We start from the raw sequence: 16077 nt of genomic DNA on the forward strand, positions 1-16077 counted from the left end.
CCTTTGCTCTACTCTCTGAGTCAGTAGATTGGACACGCAAGCAAACCCTGCTTTACGTCTCTGTACATCACACCAGCATTGTTAGCGCATATAGACTGTCTCTGTTACCTGGCAATCGGATGCACAGCAAGAACAAGCCTTTTGTTTCCTATAATCAGTCAGTCATGTATGATGTAGGCACCATGGGCAGGAAATGTTCAGAAATAAACTTGCATCTGAATAGTATTAATATCTCTTCATGCCACACACAGAAGTCACATGTATTCGAGGGTGCCTGTTATAACAGGGCAGCAGGTCACATATTCATTGGTAAAAGATCGGCCCATGAAGAGTTGACATGTCAGTAAACATGGATTGCTCAAGATACAGACTAAACCTTTCAATTAGACTCTTTATCTGAAAACATATGCAAAGTAAGGCCATATCAAGCCAATTTAGCTGATTATCGCTCCGTGTAGTAGAGGCAATGATCAGCTGATGAAACATTCATTGGCTGATTGTGTCTTTAGGTCCGGACCTAAAATCATTGTCCGTCGACCATGGGCAGGTGACGGCTAATGATTGAATAAACTGTTCTCCTTAACCCTGCATGCTCCCGATCTTCTCCTTGCCCTTTGCTTTCACACAGTTTAGGCCATGGGCTGCTTGGACATCGCTAACAATGCCCATGCAGCCCTTGCTAAACGATCATCGAGCCATGTAATAGACTCAGTAAACGCACGCTGATCTAGTAGATCGTTTACATTATTGATCAGGCCCCATTGGCTCGTGTAATAAGATCCTACCTTAAAGAAAGAATGAGTATGCATCTGATGCCATATATTGGAATGTGCTTTTCTGCTGTCCAGTCAGTCCACTTCCCCCCCCTGTGATTATTTGCACTTATACTTTTGCAGATGAGAGGGGACAGGAACATGTTGCGGGCAATAGCTGCCCAATGTTACCAACACTGGCAGCTATTGGACATTGCATGCAGGTGTGGTTTCTCTCACATGCAATGCCCACAGCGTCCAAAACATGCTCCTGTCCCTCTCTTGTCTGCAGAAGTATCAGCACGGACTGGCAGAGGGAGGAAGTGGAGCGTCCGGAGAGCAGAAAATATAGGATCTTTCCTGCTCTCCCGATATCCTCTTTAAGCCAAGCCAGTATTTCTCCCAGAAGGGAGAGTTACCATCTGTAGACAATTTTTTCAGGGTTCTTACCCTTTATTGGTATAGAGCAGGTTAGGCCTCCTTCAAGGACCCATTTTATTTTAATGTGGTCATCCACACATCAGTTTTTGACCACTGATCTGCCAAAAAGTAGGAGCTGCACTGTTTTTGCAGAATGGAAGCTCCAATAGAAATCAATAGGTCTGTTTTCAACAGAAAACATGGATGCACCACCCGTCTTTCACTGAAGCATTGCCTAGCAAGCCCTACGCAGGCTTCACCCTGTGGCCTTTTATTACCCTTCTATCCGTTCTTGTGGATCTGCAAAACTGATGCCACACTGATGATTTCTTCAGGACATCACTGATCCTGGAGAAAAGCTGATGTATGGATAAGGTACGGATTCTCCTTGAGGGGAGTGGCAGAAGGGTAAAAGCCCCCAAAACACTAGCTACAGATAGGAAACCATCATATACTGTATCCTTCCCTTCTGGGAGAGATTATGGCTTGGCTTACTTAAATCTAGAGATGAGCGAACCTCGAGCATGCTCGAGTCGATCCGAACCCAAACATTCGGCATTTGATTAGCGGTGGCTGCTGAAGTTGGATAAAGCCCTAAGGCTATGTGGAAAACATGGATATAGTCATTGGCTGTATCCATGTTTTCCAGACAACCTTAGAGCTTTATCCAAGTTCAGCAGCCCCAGCTAATAAAATACCAAACATTCGGGTTCGGATCGACTCAAACCCGAACCCAGTTCGCTCATCTCTACTTAAATCCTTCTTGTAGGAGAGAAGCACATCCAGTTGGCTTTTTTTTTTCTTCTGCTGCCATGGTTCCTGGGGAGAGATTGGGTCCTGACTGTACCTGTCCCATCATGGTCCCGATATTTAGGAGTCCAGCCTTTATACTGTAACTGGAATGGATAACATGCAGTTACTCACCAGTGATGTAAGCTGCAAAGTAAGACATGGCCACTAATAATATGGACAGATCTGAACATTTGGAGGCTGGAATTTCTATAAGCTGTAAAATAATGATTCCATTTCTTTTAGTGTGTCAGTATAACAGTACAAACCATGGACAAACTGTACTATGTTTTCAGTTAAACCAGGCATTGTACATTTCCAGGGAGACTTTCACATGTTTAATTGGGAATGTTATAGAATCATCACAGTCGGAAAGCTATTAACTCTATCGGCTATGTGTAGGACTTTAAACTTAAATTGGTCTGTACATTTCAGTAACTTTATCTCTATAAATGTGACCATCTTCAAATTACATTTACCAAACAGAGGGGTTAAGCTTTGGCTCTTTGAAGGTTCCAGCAGTGACAAAGAATTCTCCTTTCTATGTTCAGCCCAGGGCAGCTGGTACAGAGGGCAGGCTCAGAGCAGAAGGCTTTGTGTTCAGATCCTCCTGCTAGGAAGTAATCCTGTGTCTGCCCCCGCACTCCTCCCGACCAAAAGTCCAACAGATGTTGAACAGATGTTGGTTGATGAGGATGCAGGCTGGTGTGCAATTAACCCCTGCGATTCCATGGGACATCTCATAGGTAAAAGAAATGAAGGGTCCATCATTTACACATGGCCAAGAATGAATGACGACAATTTCATATGTCTTATGAAATTAATTTAAAGGATGTCTGTCACCTACATGCTCTTTATTTATAAGGCTTACGCTGTATCCATCCTCAACTTCAGTCATGCGTGAAATGGCTTTACATTATTTATTTATGTCACAGGCTTCTCTACATACTGATAGAGGATTGGTTTGTCATACAACTTCTTATACCCCACTGACTCCCAGAGATTACACTGGGCGGAACAACCTTTTGTCTCATTGTCAGAATGTGCTTTTTACAAGGGGCTGCAATAAACTTGGGTTGCTCGACCTTCCCTGCCCACTTCTACATGTACATCATGCAGACTAAGCTGAGTTGAGAGTGGTTGCTATGGGCAACAAAGGACATCCTTATTGTATGACTGCTTGATAAATCTCTATAGTGGGAATGGGGATTTAAAGGAGTACTGTGGGTGGGAGCGTTTTTTAATATATGCCCAGGGATAGGTGGTTATTGAAAATAATAAAGTGCACTTACCTCACTGGCTTCTGCGGTGCCACTGGTATTTTGCCAATCCACCCTGCTGTTTGGCCGCTTCCGGTACATAGTGTTGTGACGTTGCAAGTGTGCCCATCCAGTCAGCTGCTGCAACAGTGTCCTGTCTCAGTGGCTGATTGGCGTCATGGTCCCAGGACCTAGAAGCGACGAACAGCAGGACGGATTGGTAAGATGCCAGTGGAGCCACGAGAGCCAGGGAGGTAAGTGCACTTGATAATTTTCAAAGGCCCTGTGCAAATATTAAAAAACTCTCCCTCCTGGAGTACCCCTCTTAATACCTATGTTATAGTACAGAGCTGCAATCAAAAGTCAGATGGTTTGCTGGGACAATGCTGTTCTTCAGTAGTCCTGTTGATTTGCATCCCAGGAATTATAGTGTTTTCCCAAGGGGATGTACAGTTATCTGATTTAGGTAAAACTAAGGGTCCTTTTACACAGACTGATCATCGCCTAGGAATGCTCTTTCACTCAATAATTGGTCATGTAAATGGGCCAGCGATGTATTGATGAGCGAGCAAATGCCCACTCATCGGCTGATATGCAACTGGTAAAATCGGCCGCACATTTCTCTGTGTAAACAAAAGATGTTCTGCTGGTAGCAATGTATTTCAATGACTGCACGAACAATACAGCGAATGTTAGTGCATCCCAGCCGCTTAATTAATCATGCCTTGTACACACACCAAGCGAGCAACAATCTCACTGATCGCCACTCATTTGTGGCTGTACACGGCTGAATATCTCGTAGTTGTTAAATGGGCATATTGCACAGTACTTTGATTGTTCAGCCAGCTTGTTCATCACTTACAGTTGATCATTGTTAGCTGCAGACCCTCTATTTATACAGAAAGATGTGTGGACAACCAAGGATATATTTTAGGGACATATCCCAGTGATCAGCCATGGAACGAGCGACTGCTCATTTGTTGGCTGTTCAGTCAAGGCAATAATGTTCAGCATATAATCGGCCTATGTAAGAGGCCCTTAATAGTCTAGCTGGATTATAGGACCTCAGAGAAGATGTTATGCATGTGTCTTGCTGACAATATCCAACAGCTATCAGCCAAATGCAGCTCCATGCTATGCAGGGGTGAATTAAGGGTACCATGGGCCCCGGGCTGTTCAGAAATTGTGAGCTCCCTGCTAACCATGCCCCCAGGGCCGTCTTAACAGCATTATGGGCCCCTGGGCAAAGGTGCGAATTGGGCCCCACCCCCCGTGGCCGCCGCCATCAAAACCCCCCCATCTTTGCAACCCCGCCCCTAGCCAGTACAATTACGTACAATAAAAAATACAAATTATTGTTAACATAAACTTTAATTCACAACACAATCTTTCAGCAGCGCAAAAACAAAAAATAACCGTGCGTGCATGCCTCACCAAACCAGACCAGGTTGGCTTCAAAGTATCCAAAAACGCAATGGAGACAGCACTTCCAACAGCAATCTGCAGGGTTTATTGTCACACCAGTGCAACATGTCTCATATATACAGAGGGGCAACAACATAACTATTGTATGAGAACCATGTTGTCTCCCTGTATGTATACTGTATAATACAATATACAGGGAAACAACATGGCTTATATATAGAGAAGGGCAAAACAACATGTCTCATATATATAGAGGGGCAACAACATGACTATTATATTATATATGAACCATGTTGTTTCCCTGTATACAGAATACAGGGAAACAACATGGTTCATATATAATATAATAGTCATGTTGTTGCCCCTCTGTCTATATGAGACATGTTGTTTTGCCCTTCTCTATACATATATGCCAGATAACAAGCAACAAATATTACCACCTCATACTGACTAACACCACCGCTGCTACTGACTAATCCACTGTACACAGATCACTATCACCTCATCCAGTCATATAGAGGTACCCAGCTCTACACAGGCTCTATACACCATATACATTACAGTGCAGATACATCAAGTGACTCACATGGGACGTCTTCTCTGATCAGAGTTCTTCCCTTTTCATCTTCTTTTCCATTTGCCCTGTGCCGTTATGAGAACTTCTCCGAGCCACGAATCCACAGAATCTGCCAGACAGACATATTAGGCTCCACACTCTGTCACCATCCTCATCTCTCTACACACTGCACATCTGTATTGGCCCCTTATAGATTGCTCCCCCTGTATTACCCCCTTATAGATGGCTCCCCCCTGTATCCCCCCCCTTATAGATGGCTCCCCCTGTATCCCCCCCTTATAGATGGCTCCCCCCTGTATCCCCCCCTTATAGATGGCTCCCCCTGTATTACCCCCTTATAGATGGCTCCCCCCTGTATAACCCCCTTATAGATGGCTCCTCCTGTATTACCCCCTTATAGATAGCTCCCCCCTGTATTACCCCCTTATAGATGGCTCCCCCCTGTATTACCCCCTTATAGATGGCTCCCCTCTGTATCCCCCGCGTATAGATGGCTCCCCCCTGTATCCCCCCCATATAGATGGCTCCCTCGTATTCCCCCTATAGATGGCTCCCCCTGTATCCCCCCCCTCGTATAGATGGCTCCCCCCTGTATCCCCCCCTATAGATGGCTCCCCCCTGTATCCCCCCCCTCATATAGATGGCTCCCACCTGTATCCCCCCTTATAGATGGCTCCCCCCTGTATCCCCCCCCCTCGTATAGATGGCTCCCCCCTGTATCCCCCCCTATAGATGGCTCCCCCCTGTATCCCCCCCTACAGATGGCTCCCCCCTGTATCCCCCCTACAGATGGCTCCCCCCTGTATCCCCCCCTACAGATGGCTCCCCCCTGTATCCCCCCCTATAGATGGCTCCCCCCTGTATCCCCCCCATAGATGGCTCCCCCCTGTATCCCCCCTATAGATGGCTCCCCCCTGTATCCCCCCCTATAGATGGCTCCCCCCTGTATCCCCCCCTATAGATGGCTCCCCCGTATTCCCCCTTATAGATGGCTCCCCCCTGCACAGCAGATAAAAAAAACAAACACCCAACTCACCTACCAGCGCTCCCCCGTCGCTGCTTCCTCTCCTCTTCTGCCCCCGGCTGATGCGTCGCTCCCCGGGGGATTCTCCGGGAGCGCACACATCCGGAAGCTCAGTGTGCGCCCAGGCCGGGACTTCTGGTACAGGAAGCCCCAGCGACACGCACTGAGGTTCCTGATGCGTGCGTGTGACAGCGGGCAGGGGCCCCCTAGGACGCAAGGACCCCCGGGCAGCCGCCTACCATGCCCAATGGGTAAGACGGCCCTGCATGCCCCTTCTACCCAATTAAGGAAAATTGGCCTTTGCAGTAAATTATTAATAATTATCCTCTCTATTATGCATTTATCAATGTATCCTTATATTTATTTAGTGTCCCTCGAAGGTGGGCATCCCTGTAAGTCCCTGTTAGTAACACAGAGGTAGTGAGCCCACCAGTAAGTACTATAACCCATGTAGTCACACCCCTGGTAGCACCCTCCCCCCCTCAATGTAGTCATCTCCTGTGGTATTTAGCCTCCCTCCATATAAGTGTGGACACCCAATGTAAATTAACCTCCTCCAACATGCATGCAGACACCCTCTAGTACAGTTATTTTCAACCAGTGTGCTGCGGCACACTAGTGTGCCGCGACACATGGTCGGGTGTGCCGCGGGGAAAGTTCCCCAAACTATGGTGCTCCTGCAGATCGCCCCACTGCTGCTGTCCGCTTCACCTACTGGCCGCCTGTAGTGTGCTCCTCCTATCCAATCAGCGGGAGCGTGGTGCGTGGAGCACGTCCGGGCCCTACGGGCGGCCAGTAGGTGAGGCGGACAGCAGCGGCGACCATCTCGGAGGAGGTGAGGAGGAAGGGGGGGAGAGAAACCTGGGGATGGGGGAGAGAAACATGGGGATGGGGGAGAGAAGCATGGGGGAGAGACAGGGGGAGAAACCTGGGGATGGGGGAGAGAAACATAAGGATGGGGGAGAAACAGGGGAGAGAGAAACATGGGGATGGGGGAGAGAAGCAGGGGGGGAGAAGTTTGGTGGAGAGAAGCAGGGGGGAGAGAAGCATGGGGGAGATAAGGACAGGAGAGAAGCATGGGGGAGAGAAGCACAGGAGAGAAGCAGGGTGGGAGAAGTATGGTGGAGAGAAACACAGGAGAGAAGTAGAGGGGAGAAGTATGGTGGAGAGAAGCAGGAGGAAAGAAGTATGGGGGAGAGAAGCACGGGAGAAAAGCATGGGGGAGAGAAGCACAGGAGAGAACCAGGGGGGAGAAGTATGGTGGAGAGAAGTAGGGGGGAGAGAAGCATGGTGAAGAGAAGCACAGGAGAGAAGCATGGGGGAGAGAAGCACAGGAGAGAAGTAGGGGGGAGAAGTATGGTGGAGAGAAGCACAGGAGAGAAGCACAGGGGGGGGAGAAGAAAACAGGCCCAGGTTTCACACTGAGTGAGTATAAATACATTTAGAATCTATATTATTAACTATATGTATAATATGTACTGTTTTAGTGTCATTTTGTGCCATTTTGGTTGGTGCTGTGCCCCGGGATTTTTTAAGTATAAAAAGTGTGCTGCGGCTCAAAAAAGGTTGAAAATCACTGCTCTAGTAAACCACCCATTCCCATGTAGGTATCTCCCTATAAATTCAACCCCCTCCACCCAATGTAGGCGATACCCGGTAAGCCCCCTCATTCCCATGCGGGCAGTCCTCTGTAAGTTATCCCCCCTCCCACCTTAAAGACATCCTGCTGTTAGGTAGAATACCCCCCAAACAGGCATCCCGGTGCTTGGACGCGGGGTGCTGCAGTTACATCAGTTCAGAGTGTCGAGCCTTGATAGTACCGGGCCCACTGATGCGGTGGTAGTTCTGCCCTCTCCTAAACAGTTGTAGACTGGCGGCATGGACCAGCATGAGAGGGAGAGAGGACAGCACTTAAGAAGACGTCCACAGGCATCCCACTGCGCGGCACACTCTATGGTAGAAGCCCCCCTGGCAGCAACGTTTAATTGTGAACGTTCATTGAGAATGCTCACAGTTACGGGACCAGCGCACAGCGCAGTGGTGGGTGACCATGGTGCTGTTAGGCAGCAGGACAGGCAGGGTTATAATGTAGGCAATCTCCCAGGGCCCTCCTGGAACTCAGGGCCCTGGGCGGTAGCCAAGATTGCCCTCATTATAATGATGCTATGCTGACTATTAGTATGAGATTAAATGTATTTAATATGTTATTTCATGTTAAAATCAAAACTGTTTGTTATGACATAACACATCCTTCTAACAATTCTTTATTTGAAGGCCCAGTGGTCTGTGTTTGCTGCTATAATAACCAATATAAACAATTTAATAATGTAGTGTAGTTCTGTCACCATTATACGAAACACATGGACAGATTATCCTTCTTGTTGTATAGATGTCTTCCATATAAGAGAAGAACAATAATTGATATGATTTTGTGAACTAGATTTATAATGGGTCACTGGGATCTGGACAATTAATAAATCAGATCTTTTCCTATCCTGAATCTAAGCCATTTAGTTTACTTTTGCCTGTGATACAAGGACGATTGTTTTGCCTATTATAGAAGAACTGCATATCATGCTGTAGTAAAGTGTTAGCTATACATTTTCGAACTTCCACGTTGTGAGATAAGTGTCAGCATGAGTGACATGTCATTGTACATCTCGGTGTGATACCAAGGAAATCACAGTTTTTGTTTTAAACATCCTTCAGCGCGTCTTCTGTTTTATAGTGAGACATCTGATGATAATGAATAGGCATCTTATAAAGTAGATACACTAACTTTTAATGTTTCCATAAACTTTAGGAAACTAGACTTTTATTATTAAAGGTGTAATCTGAAGAGTTAAGTTTTTTTGTTTTTGCAAATATATTGTTTTAATAAAATTATATTACAAAGTAAAATAACTTAATTAAAATAAATATACGGTGGTGCCTTGGATTACGAGCCTAATTCGTTCTGGGAACGTGCTTGTAATCCAAATCCACTCTTAAACCAAAGCAAATTTTCCCATAAAGAAATCACTGAAATGCAGAAAATTGGTTTCACACCCCAAAAATAATGATTTTTTATTCTGAATAACATGTAAAACAAATGAAACAAAGATTTAGAAAACGCTGGATATGTGATATTATAAGTTACTGTACAGTATAGCAATCCGTATGTGGTGTATAATGTATAGTAAGGGCATAAACCTGAAAAAACAACAGCAGTTTGTAAACACAGGATGGAGCTGCAGATCCCCATAATGGCTGAGTGTGAGTGCAGGCAGATTATAGCAGTGTGTATAGCTGAGTGTAAGTGTAGGCACATTACAGCAGCAGTGTGTATAGCTGAATGTGAGTGCAGGCACATTATAGCAGCAGTGTGTATAGCTGAATGTGAGTGCAGGCACATTATAGCAGGAATGGAGAGGATGGGAAACAAGGGCTGACAGAGACTGCAGGGAGTATGAAGGAATGAGCAGGACAGATGTGGGCACAGTATAGCAGCACACTCTGTCTGGGGAGAAAGTGGTTACAGCTATGAAGAGATTACCCCCACAGTCCTATCCTCTGATGCAAGCCCCAGCCTGATTTGGAAGGTGAGACAGACTTCCTGGGTCATAGTACAGTGCTGTAGACCACCCTATGCAGACCATGCCCCTCCCTTGCTCCGCCTTCCACACAGTACAGGTTGCTCTTAAACCAAAGCAATGCTCTTAAACCAAGTCACGATTTTGAAAAACTGTGAGCTCTTAAACCAAAATGCTGTTAATCCAAGTTACTCTTAAACCAAGGTACCACTGTATACTTTTTATCTACCACTCAACTTTTATTGAATGGCAGCAGTAAGGGGCAACATGGGTCTCTGCTGCTACCTACAGCCCTGCAGTTTCCAGACCCTGCTCTGATCAAGGGCTGCTGCACAGGGCTATACAAAGTAGGGTACTATATATTCCTAATAGTTCTTTACATAGTCTGCTGCAAAATTTTTGATGCCAGATATCACAGGACAACTTCACAGGTCTTCTTTTCAACTATTAACATAGTTAATAAGGTTAAAAAAAGACAAAAATCCATCAAGTTTAACCTACAGAATCCCTACTGTGTTGATTCAGAGGAAGGCAAAACCCTTATGAAGCAGATGCCTATTGCTTCATCACAGGGAGAAAATTCCTTCCTGACTCCAAATGGCAATCAGAATAATCCCTTGATCAACATCCTATCACATGAAATCTAATGCCCATAACTTGTATTACTATATTTTTGAAGAAAAGCATCCAGGCCTCTTTTGAACTTATTTAATCAGTCATGCCATCACAACATCATGTGGCAGATAGTTACATAGTCTCACTGCTCTTACAGTAAAGAATCCGCGTCTGTGCTGGTGGTGAAACCTTCTTTCCTCTAGGTGTAGAGGATTTATCCTTGTCATATTTACAGGCCTAGGTGTAAACAGATCACTAGAAAGATCTCTGGACTGTCCATTTATATATTTGTACATTGTGACCAGATCCCTGCTAAGACGTCTTTTTTCTAGAGTAAATAGAGTAAAGCTTACCTGTCTTGGTACTGTAACCCACCCATTCCCCTAATGACCTTGGTCGCCCTTCTCTGCACCAGCTCCAGTTAATCTGTGTCCTTTTTATATACAGGTGCCCAAAACTGTATACAGTATTCCATGTGATTTATAAAGAGGCAAAACTATGTTCTCATCTTTAGCAACTATACCTCTTTTAATGCATCCCATTATTTTATTAGCCTTGGCAGCTGCTGCCTGGCACTGATCACTAAAGGTGAGTTTATTGTTCACCAATACCCACAGGTCCTTTTTGGAAGCAGTTTTACCCAGTGTTTTATTATCTAACACATAACTGTACTTATTTTTCTACGGCCCAAGTGCATAACCTTACATTTATTCCCATTAAATTTAATTTGCCATTAATCTGCCCAGGCCTCCAGCTTCTCCAAATCCCTTTGTAATATTATATTATCCTATGTGGTGATTATTTTACCCAGTTTAGTGTAATCTAGGTTATTAATAAACATATAAAAAAAGAAGTGGACCCAATACTGAGCCCTGTGGTACCCCACTTGTAACTGCGACCCAATCTTAGTATGTTCCATCAATTACCACCCTATGTTTCCTATCACTCAGCCAGTTACTTACCCATTTACATATATTTTCCCCTAGTCCCAGCATCCTCGTTTTATAGACCCACAGTGCCTTTGTCTAAATATATATATCTCCCACAGACTCCCCTAGGTCCATTCTATAACTGACCTCCTCATAGAAGCCGATCAGATTAGTCTGACAGGACCGATCCCTCATAAATCCATGCTGGTGCTGCGTTATAAGATTATTTTCATTAAGATACTCCAGTATAGCATCTCTTACAAAACCCTTTAAATACTTACTACAAGCAAATGAACAAAGTTAAAGAATAAAAAAGCGTGTATGCTGGTGTCCTATAACAGGTATATTTTAGGAGCTAAAAAGGTGGAGGTGAGAAGGTTATTAATAGTGTGTGCTGCCTGGTGAAGACACTACACCCCAGACACCCTAGAATAATATCTGGTGTCTAGTAAGCTGCTCATCAGTAAATGGCAGTGCTGGAGCCCCATTCTTTCTGTGTAGATGTATCTTAGTATTCTGCAGGAACATGCTGATCTCAGCACTGCGACACGCTCTAGCCCATATCAATTCAATGAAACTAAAGTAGTGCGGCAATCATGAGCTAGTGCAGAGAGGGCAGGCTACTGTCACTAGTATGTATAATACAGTCACATTCTTCTTATGTACATGTATTCGAAGACAAGAATGCACGTCAGTCAAATCCATTGTGTTGTACATGAATAGAGCAATGCCTTTTATGTAACATGTGTAATGACTGAGCTCCAGGACATGACATGTCCTAATGCAATTCCTGCACAAAGTGAGGCTGGTGACAGATGTCTGCTCAAGCAGGGAGGAGGGGGAGCATGGTTTCTGAGTGGCTGGAAATCTGCAGCTTTAGCCACTTAACTTCATGTCTGGGCAAAAGTTGATGTTTTTTTTTCCTCGGTTTGCCTTTTAGAAAATGGGTTAAAAGTAGAAAAATAAAGAAAAGAAAAAGTATGAGTCATTTTTATTGATCATTGATGAAGCTAAATTCTTTATTCTAGAGATACTGTTAGAGCTTGTGCAAGCCTCTGCCTCCACTAATGTGTGCACATTGTTGCTGTGATACTGGAAGGATTGTGTATGTGCTGATGGCTCCTTGCCCATAAGCATCTGTAATTGGATGACGACAACACTGATTTATATATGCTGTAATGCAGATTAAAGCCATGCTGAAGCTCATAGGAAGCCAAGAAGACAATGGCAGATATAGGGCAGTGAATGATCAGGCGGGTTACGTTTGTTTTTAAACTTTTCCACAGAATCCATATCCAAGGTCAGAACAGTGAACCTTGCCAAGCATTAAATAATTTCTTCATTTATATTTCATTTTCTGAAGTTGACTCCTTTCTCTCCGGCTGGACATTGCTTGCAGAAAACACATAAGCGCTCAATAAATCTTATGGCTACCCCTAATTTCCTATTAAAATTGTGCTAAATTTATAAAGTGACTATATTTTAAATTCAGGATACATCAATGTGGACAACATTAACCCCATGCTGACCACTCCATGTAAACTAAAAGGTTGCAGAGCTGGTCCTTGTTCCAGCAGTTTTAATGAGATGAGAAGGGTGGAACACCAAGCTAGAGACTTGAGCACATAGCCGCTCCCTTCTCCCATCTAGAATTCTTAGGATCTCATCAATAAGACCCTGAGTTTTGAAAAAAATGACTTGTCAAAAGTTTTTAGAACTGACAGTAAGGCTTGGAGGCATCTTCACTCCTTTCCATTCCATACAGATTACTGGTGTCTGTTCTCTAATGGGTTGTTACCATTAGATCACCAGTGATGTGAATATGGCCACAGCAGGGAACATACAGGAAAAGCAGCAACATAAAGGGTCAGACCTCTCTTACAGTCCTGATGCCCCTACCTGAAAATCTACTTAATGACAGCTAGCACTATTAGCACTGAATACTAGGTTGTCATTTTGTTCCTCTCTGGTACTGTGGTCAGGCTACAAAATAATATTGCAAAGCAAGAATGCTGTAAAATAGAAGCGTTAATAGGTTATTTTTTTATCAATTAACAAAATACAAAGTGAATGAACAGAAGAGAATCTTTGCCGTTGGAACAGTAATAATTCTGTTCCATCAGGTACATTCGCTTTAAGTGTAGCATATCGATAGAACGGCACCGACACAGAAAAAGCCGGTGCCGTGGTCCTTTTTTCTTTGAGCCTTGACCCAGTTCCCGCGCACAACGCCGCTCAACTACCGAGCTGAAGCACTTGAGGCAGGCTGGCCCGCCCCCCGTGGGAGGAAACCCCCGCCCCTCTAAAAAAAAATGGCACTGTGTGGTTAAAAAAAGGACCTCGGCACTGGCTTCCCCGCTCCGGCCGTTCTATTCATATGCTACACTTAAAGCAAATGTACCACTTTAAATACATTGAATGTTTGGGGTCACTGTCTGCCTACTCTAGACATTACACCCTGGTTAGTTGAATCAAACGTAAGTGAAATAGGAGATAAAGAATATGTTTAGGGTTTGTGAAATGAAATCTATGTGTTATTTAGACTACTGTACTGTATTTAGACTATATGTACTGTAGTAACTTACATGTCCAAATTGCATCATTATATTTTAATGCATTATATATAGCATGATATAATCTATGTTCATTGAACATTATTAAACATCGTAACCTTGTTTTTTTCTTCTCCAGTAGGCAAGAGGGGAAGAATGTATCTGTATTATCTGGCCAAGGTAAATGATGGGGTAAATTAGCAGAAACTTTTGAGAAAACCCCTTTACTACTTTTTCAACCTGTAAGAAACCATTCTTTAGCCCTCCACACTCCAAGCAGCTGTTCAATCCTCATATCCCAGTAGTCAGACTAGATTCCTGGCTTTAAATGGAACCTGCCATCACTCTCCCGCTGCCAGAACCACTAGTCATCGGAGTGGGACGTGGTGGTTTCTACCCTTCCCACCAGCCGTGATTGGTAGATCTTTCTCTATACTCGCACAGGGATAAGATTTTCAATCAAGGCTGGTGGGAAGGAGAGAAACCACCACAGCCCTCTCTGATGACTCGGGGTTCTGGCAGCATGAAGGTGATGACAGGCTACTATTAATTAATCACATACATATAAAGATGAAGACAAAGGAGAGCTTCTTACTTTATATGCATGGAATTGTTGATATGTATTTCTGCCCATAGACACAACAGCTCTAATAGGGGTGGTAGATTAGGTAGACAAGTCTGTTCACATGACAGAGAAATAAAACCTTGACCAGCTAAGAATATCACACAGCTGGTGACCCAAACTACCACCCAATACGTACAAAATGTTATGTTCTTGTAGAGAACACACTGATTCTGAGATCTCATCTAGCATCCACTATGTTACCTACAGCTGAGATGGCTTTGTTCTACATTTATGTTTTCAGAGTCTCTGCCCTTTAATCAGGACAATTGTAATGAGTGATTACTGCTATTTCTCTGAAATACCCATCAATTATTATGTCTACATCCTCGAAATGTATTCATTTCATTCTGTCTGCGGCACAAACACCCACATGTGATATGTAGACGTTATCGACATTTCCCTTCACTGTGCCATGACTACAGTGCTGATGAAAGCTTTGGCTATTATTTAGGGGCATTTGTGGGAATACCCCCTAACATATGTATTGTATGCCCATAAAACATCCATGGCTGTGTATGAATAGCTGCCCTTACCCCTTTTATCCTTCCCCCAAACCACACAACTAGATCTTGTCTTACAATAGCACACCTCTCGATGTCTACTTCCAGGTGAAGTGCTTTAAGATAAGACAATGCTCTATTGCTTTGTCATACAGTTTGAGGCTGGGTTCACACTACATATATTTCAGTCAGTATATGTATATTTCAGTCAGTATTGCAACCAAAACCAGGAGTGGATTAAAAACACAGAAAGGATCTGTTCACACAATGTTGAAATTGAGTGGATGGCCGCCATTTAATGGCAAATATTTGCTGTTATTTTAGAACAACGGCTGTTAAATTGAAATAATAGCAGTTATTTACTGTTATATGGCGGCCATCCACTCAATTTCAACATTGTGTGAACAGAGCCTTTCTGTGTTTTTAATCCACTCCTGGTTTTGGTTGCAATACTGACTGAAATATACGTAGTGTGAACCCAGCCTAAAGGGTGTCAGAATAAAGCTCAATGATGATGCCTAAATTTATCTTCATTGTAATGAATGACTACAGAAAATAGACAGAATGAATGGAACAGGTGCAGCTTTCTATGGAGACAGTGTACAGCTCTGAGAAATGATTATTCTTTTTCCAGATTTCACTGATTTCCCAGCCCCTCCACCACCTCCCTCAGGACCTGCGGTTCGCCCTCCTTGGACCACGGATGCTTCTTTTGCTGAGCGTTATGCACCTGATAAAACTACCACTGTAATGACTAAACATAGTCAACCAGCAACCCCCACCCCTACCCAAAACCGCAATTCCATTCTGCAGGCAGCTCAACCCACCTCCACTGGTGACAAGACTCCTATGTGTTCCCAGTGCAATAAGGTTATCCGGTAAGTGCTCTCTCTACATTCTAGTGGCCTAAAGACATACTATTTTGTTGTCTTGTAGCTGTTTGTCCAAATGTCATCAGTTCACCTTCAAGGGGTTTCCTGGGACTTGCTGTTACAGCTTGCCCTAATGAAATGAGTGGGACAAGTTGCAATACTAGGT

At 44.1% G+C, this 16077-nt stretch overlaps 1 protein-coding gene across 6 annotated transcripts in view; it reads left to right on the forward strand.

Annotated features, from left to right (window-relative positions):
- PDLIM7 (PDZ and LIM domain 7) overlaps nucleotides 1-16077 on the forward strand; it is a 77959-nt gene that overhangs the window by 52271 nt on the left and 9611 nt on the right. For 5 of the 6 annotated variants that reach the window (XM_069971315.1, XM_069971354.1, XM_069971324.1 and 2 more), the window contains 2 exons: nucleotides 14054-14094; nucleotides 15674-15917. In XM_069971315.1, coding sequence (XP_069827416.1) covers nucleotides 14054-14094; nucleotides 15674-15917 — 285 coding nt within the window. The remainder of the gene's footprint in view (nucleotides 1-14053; nucleotides 14095-15673; nucleotides 15918-16077) is intronic. The other variant, XM_069971333.1, reaches the window with a different exon arrangement.

The sequence above is a fragment of the Dendropsophus ebraccatus genome, chromosome 1 (assembly GCF_027789765.1).
Source record: "Dendropsophus ebraccatus isolate aDenEbr1 chromosome 1, aDenEbr1.pat, whole genome shotgun sequence".
In the NCBI taxonomy this organism is placed as follows: domain Eukaryota; kingdom Metazoa; phylum Chordata; class Amphibia; order Anura; family Hylidae; genus Dendropsophus; species Dendropsophus ebraccatus.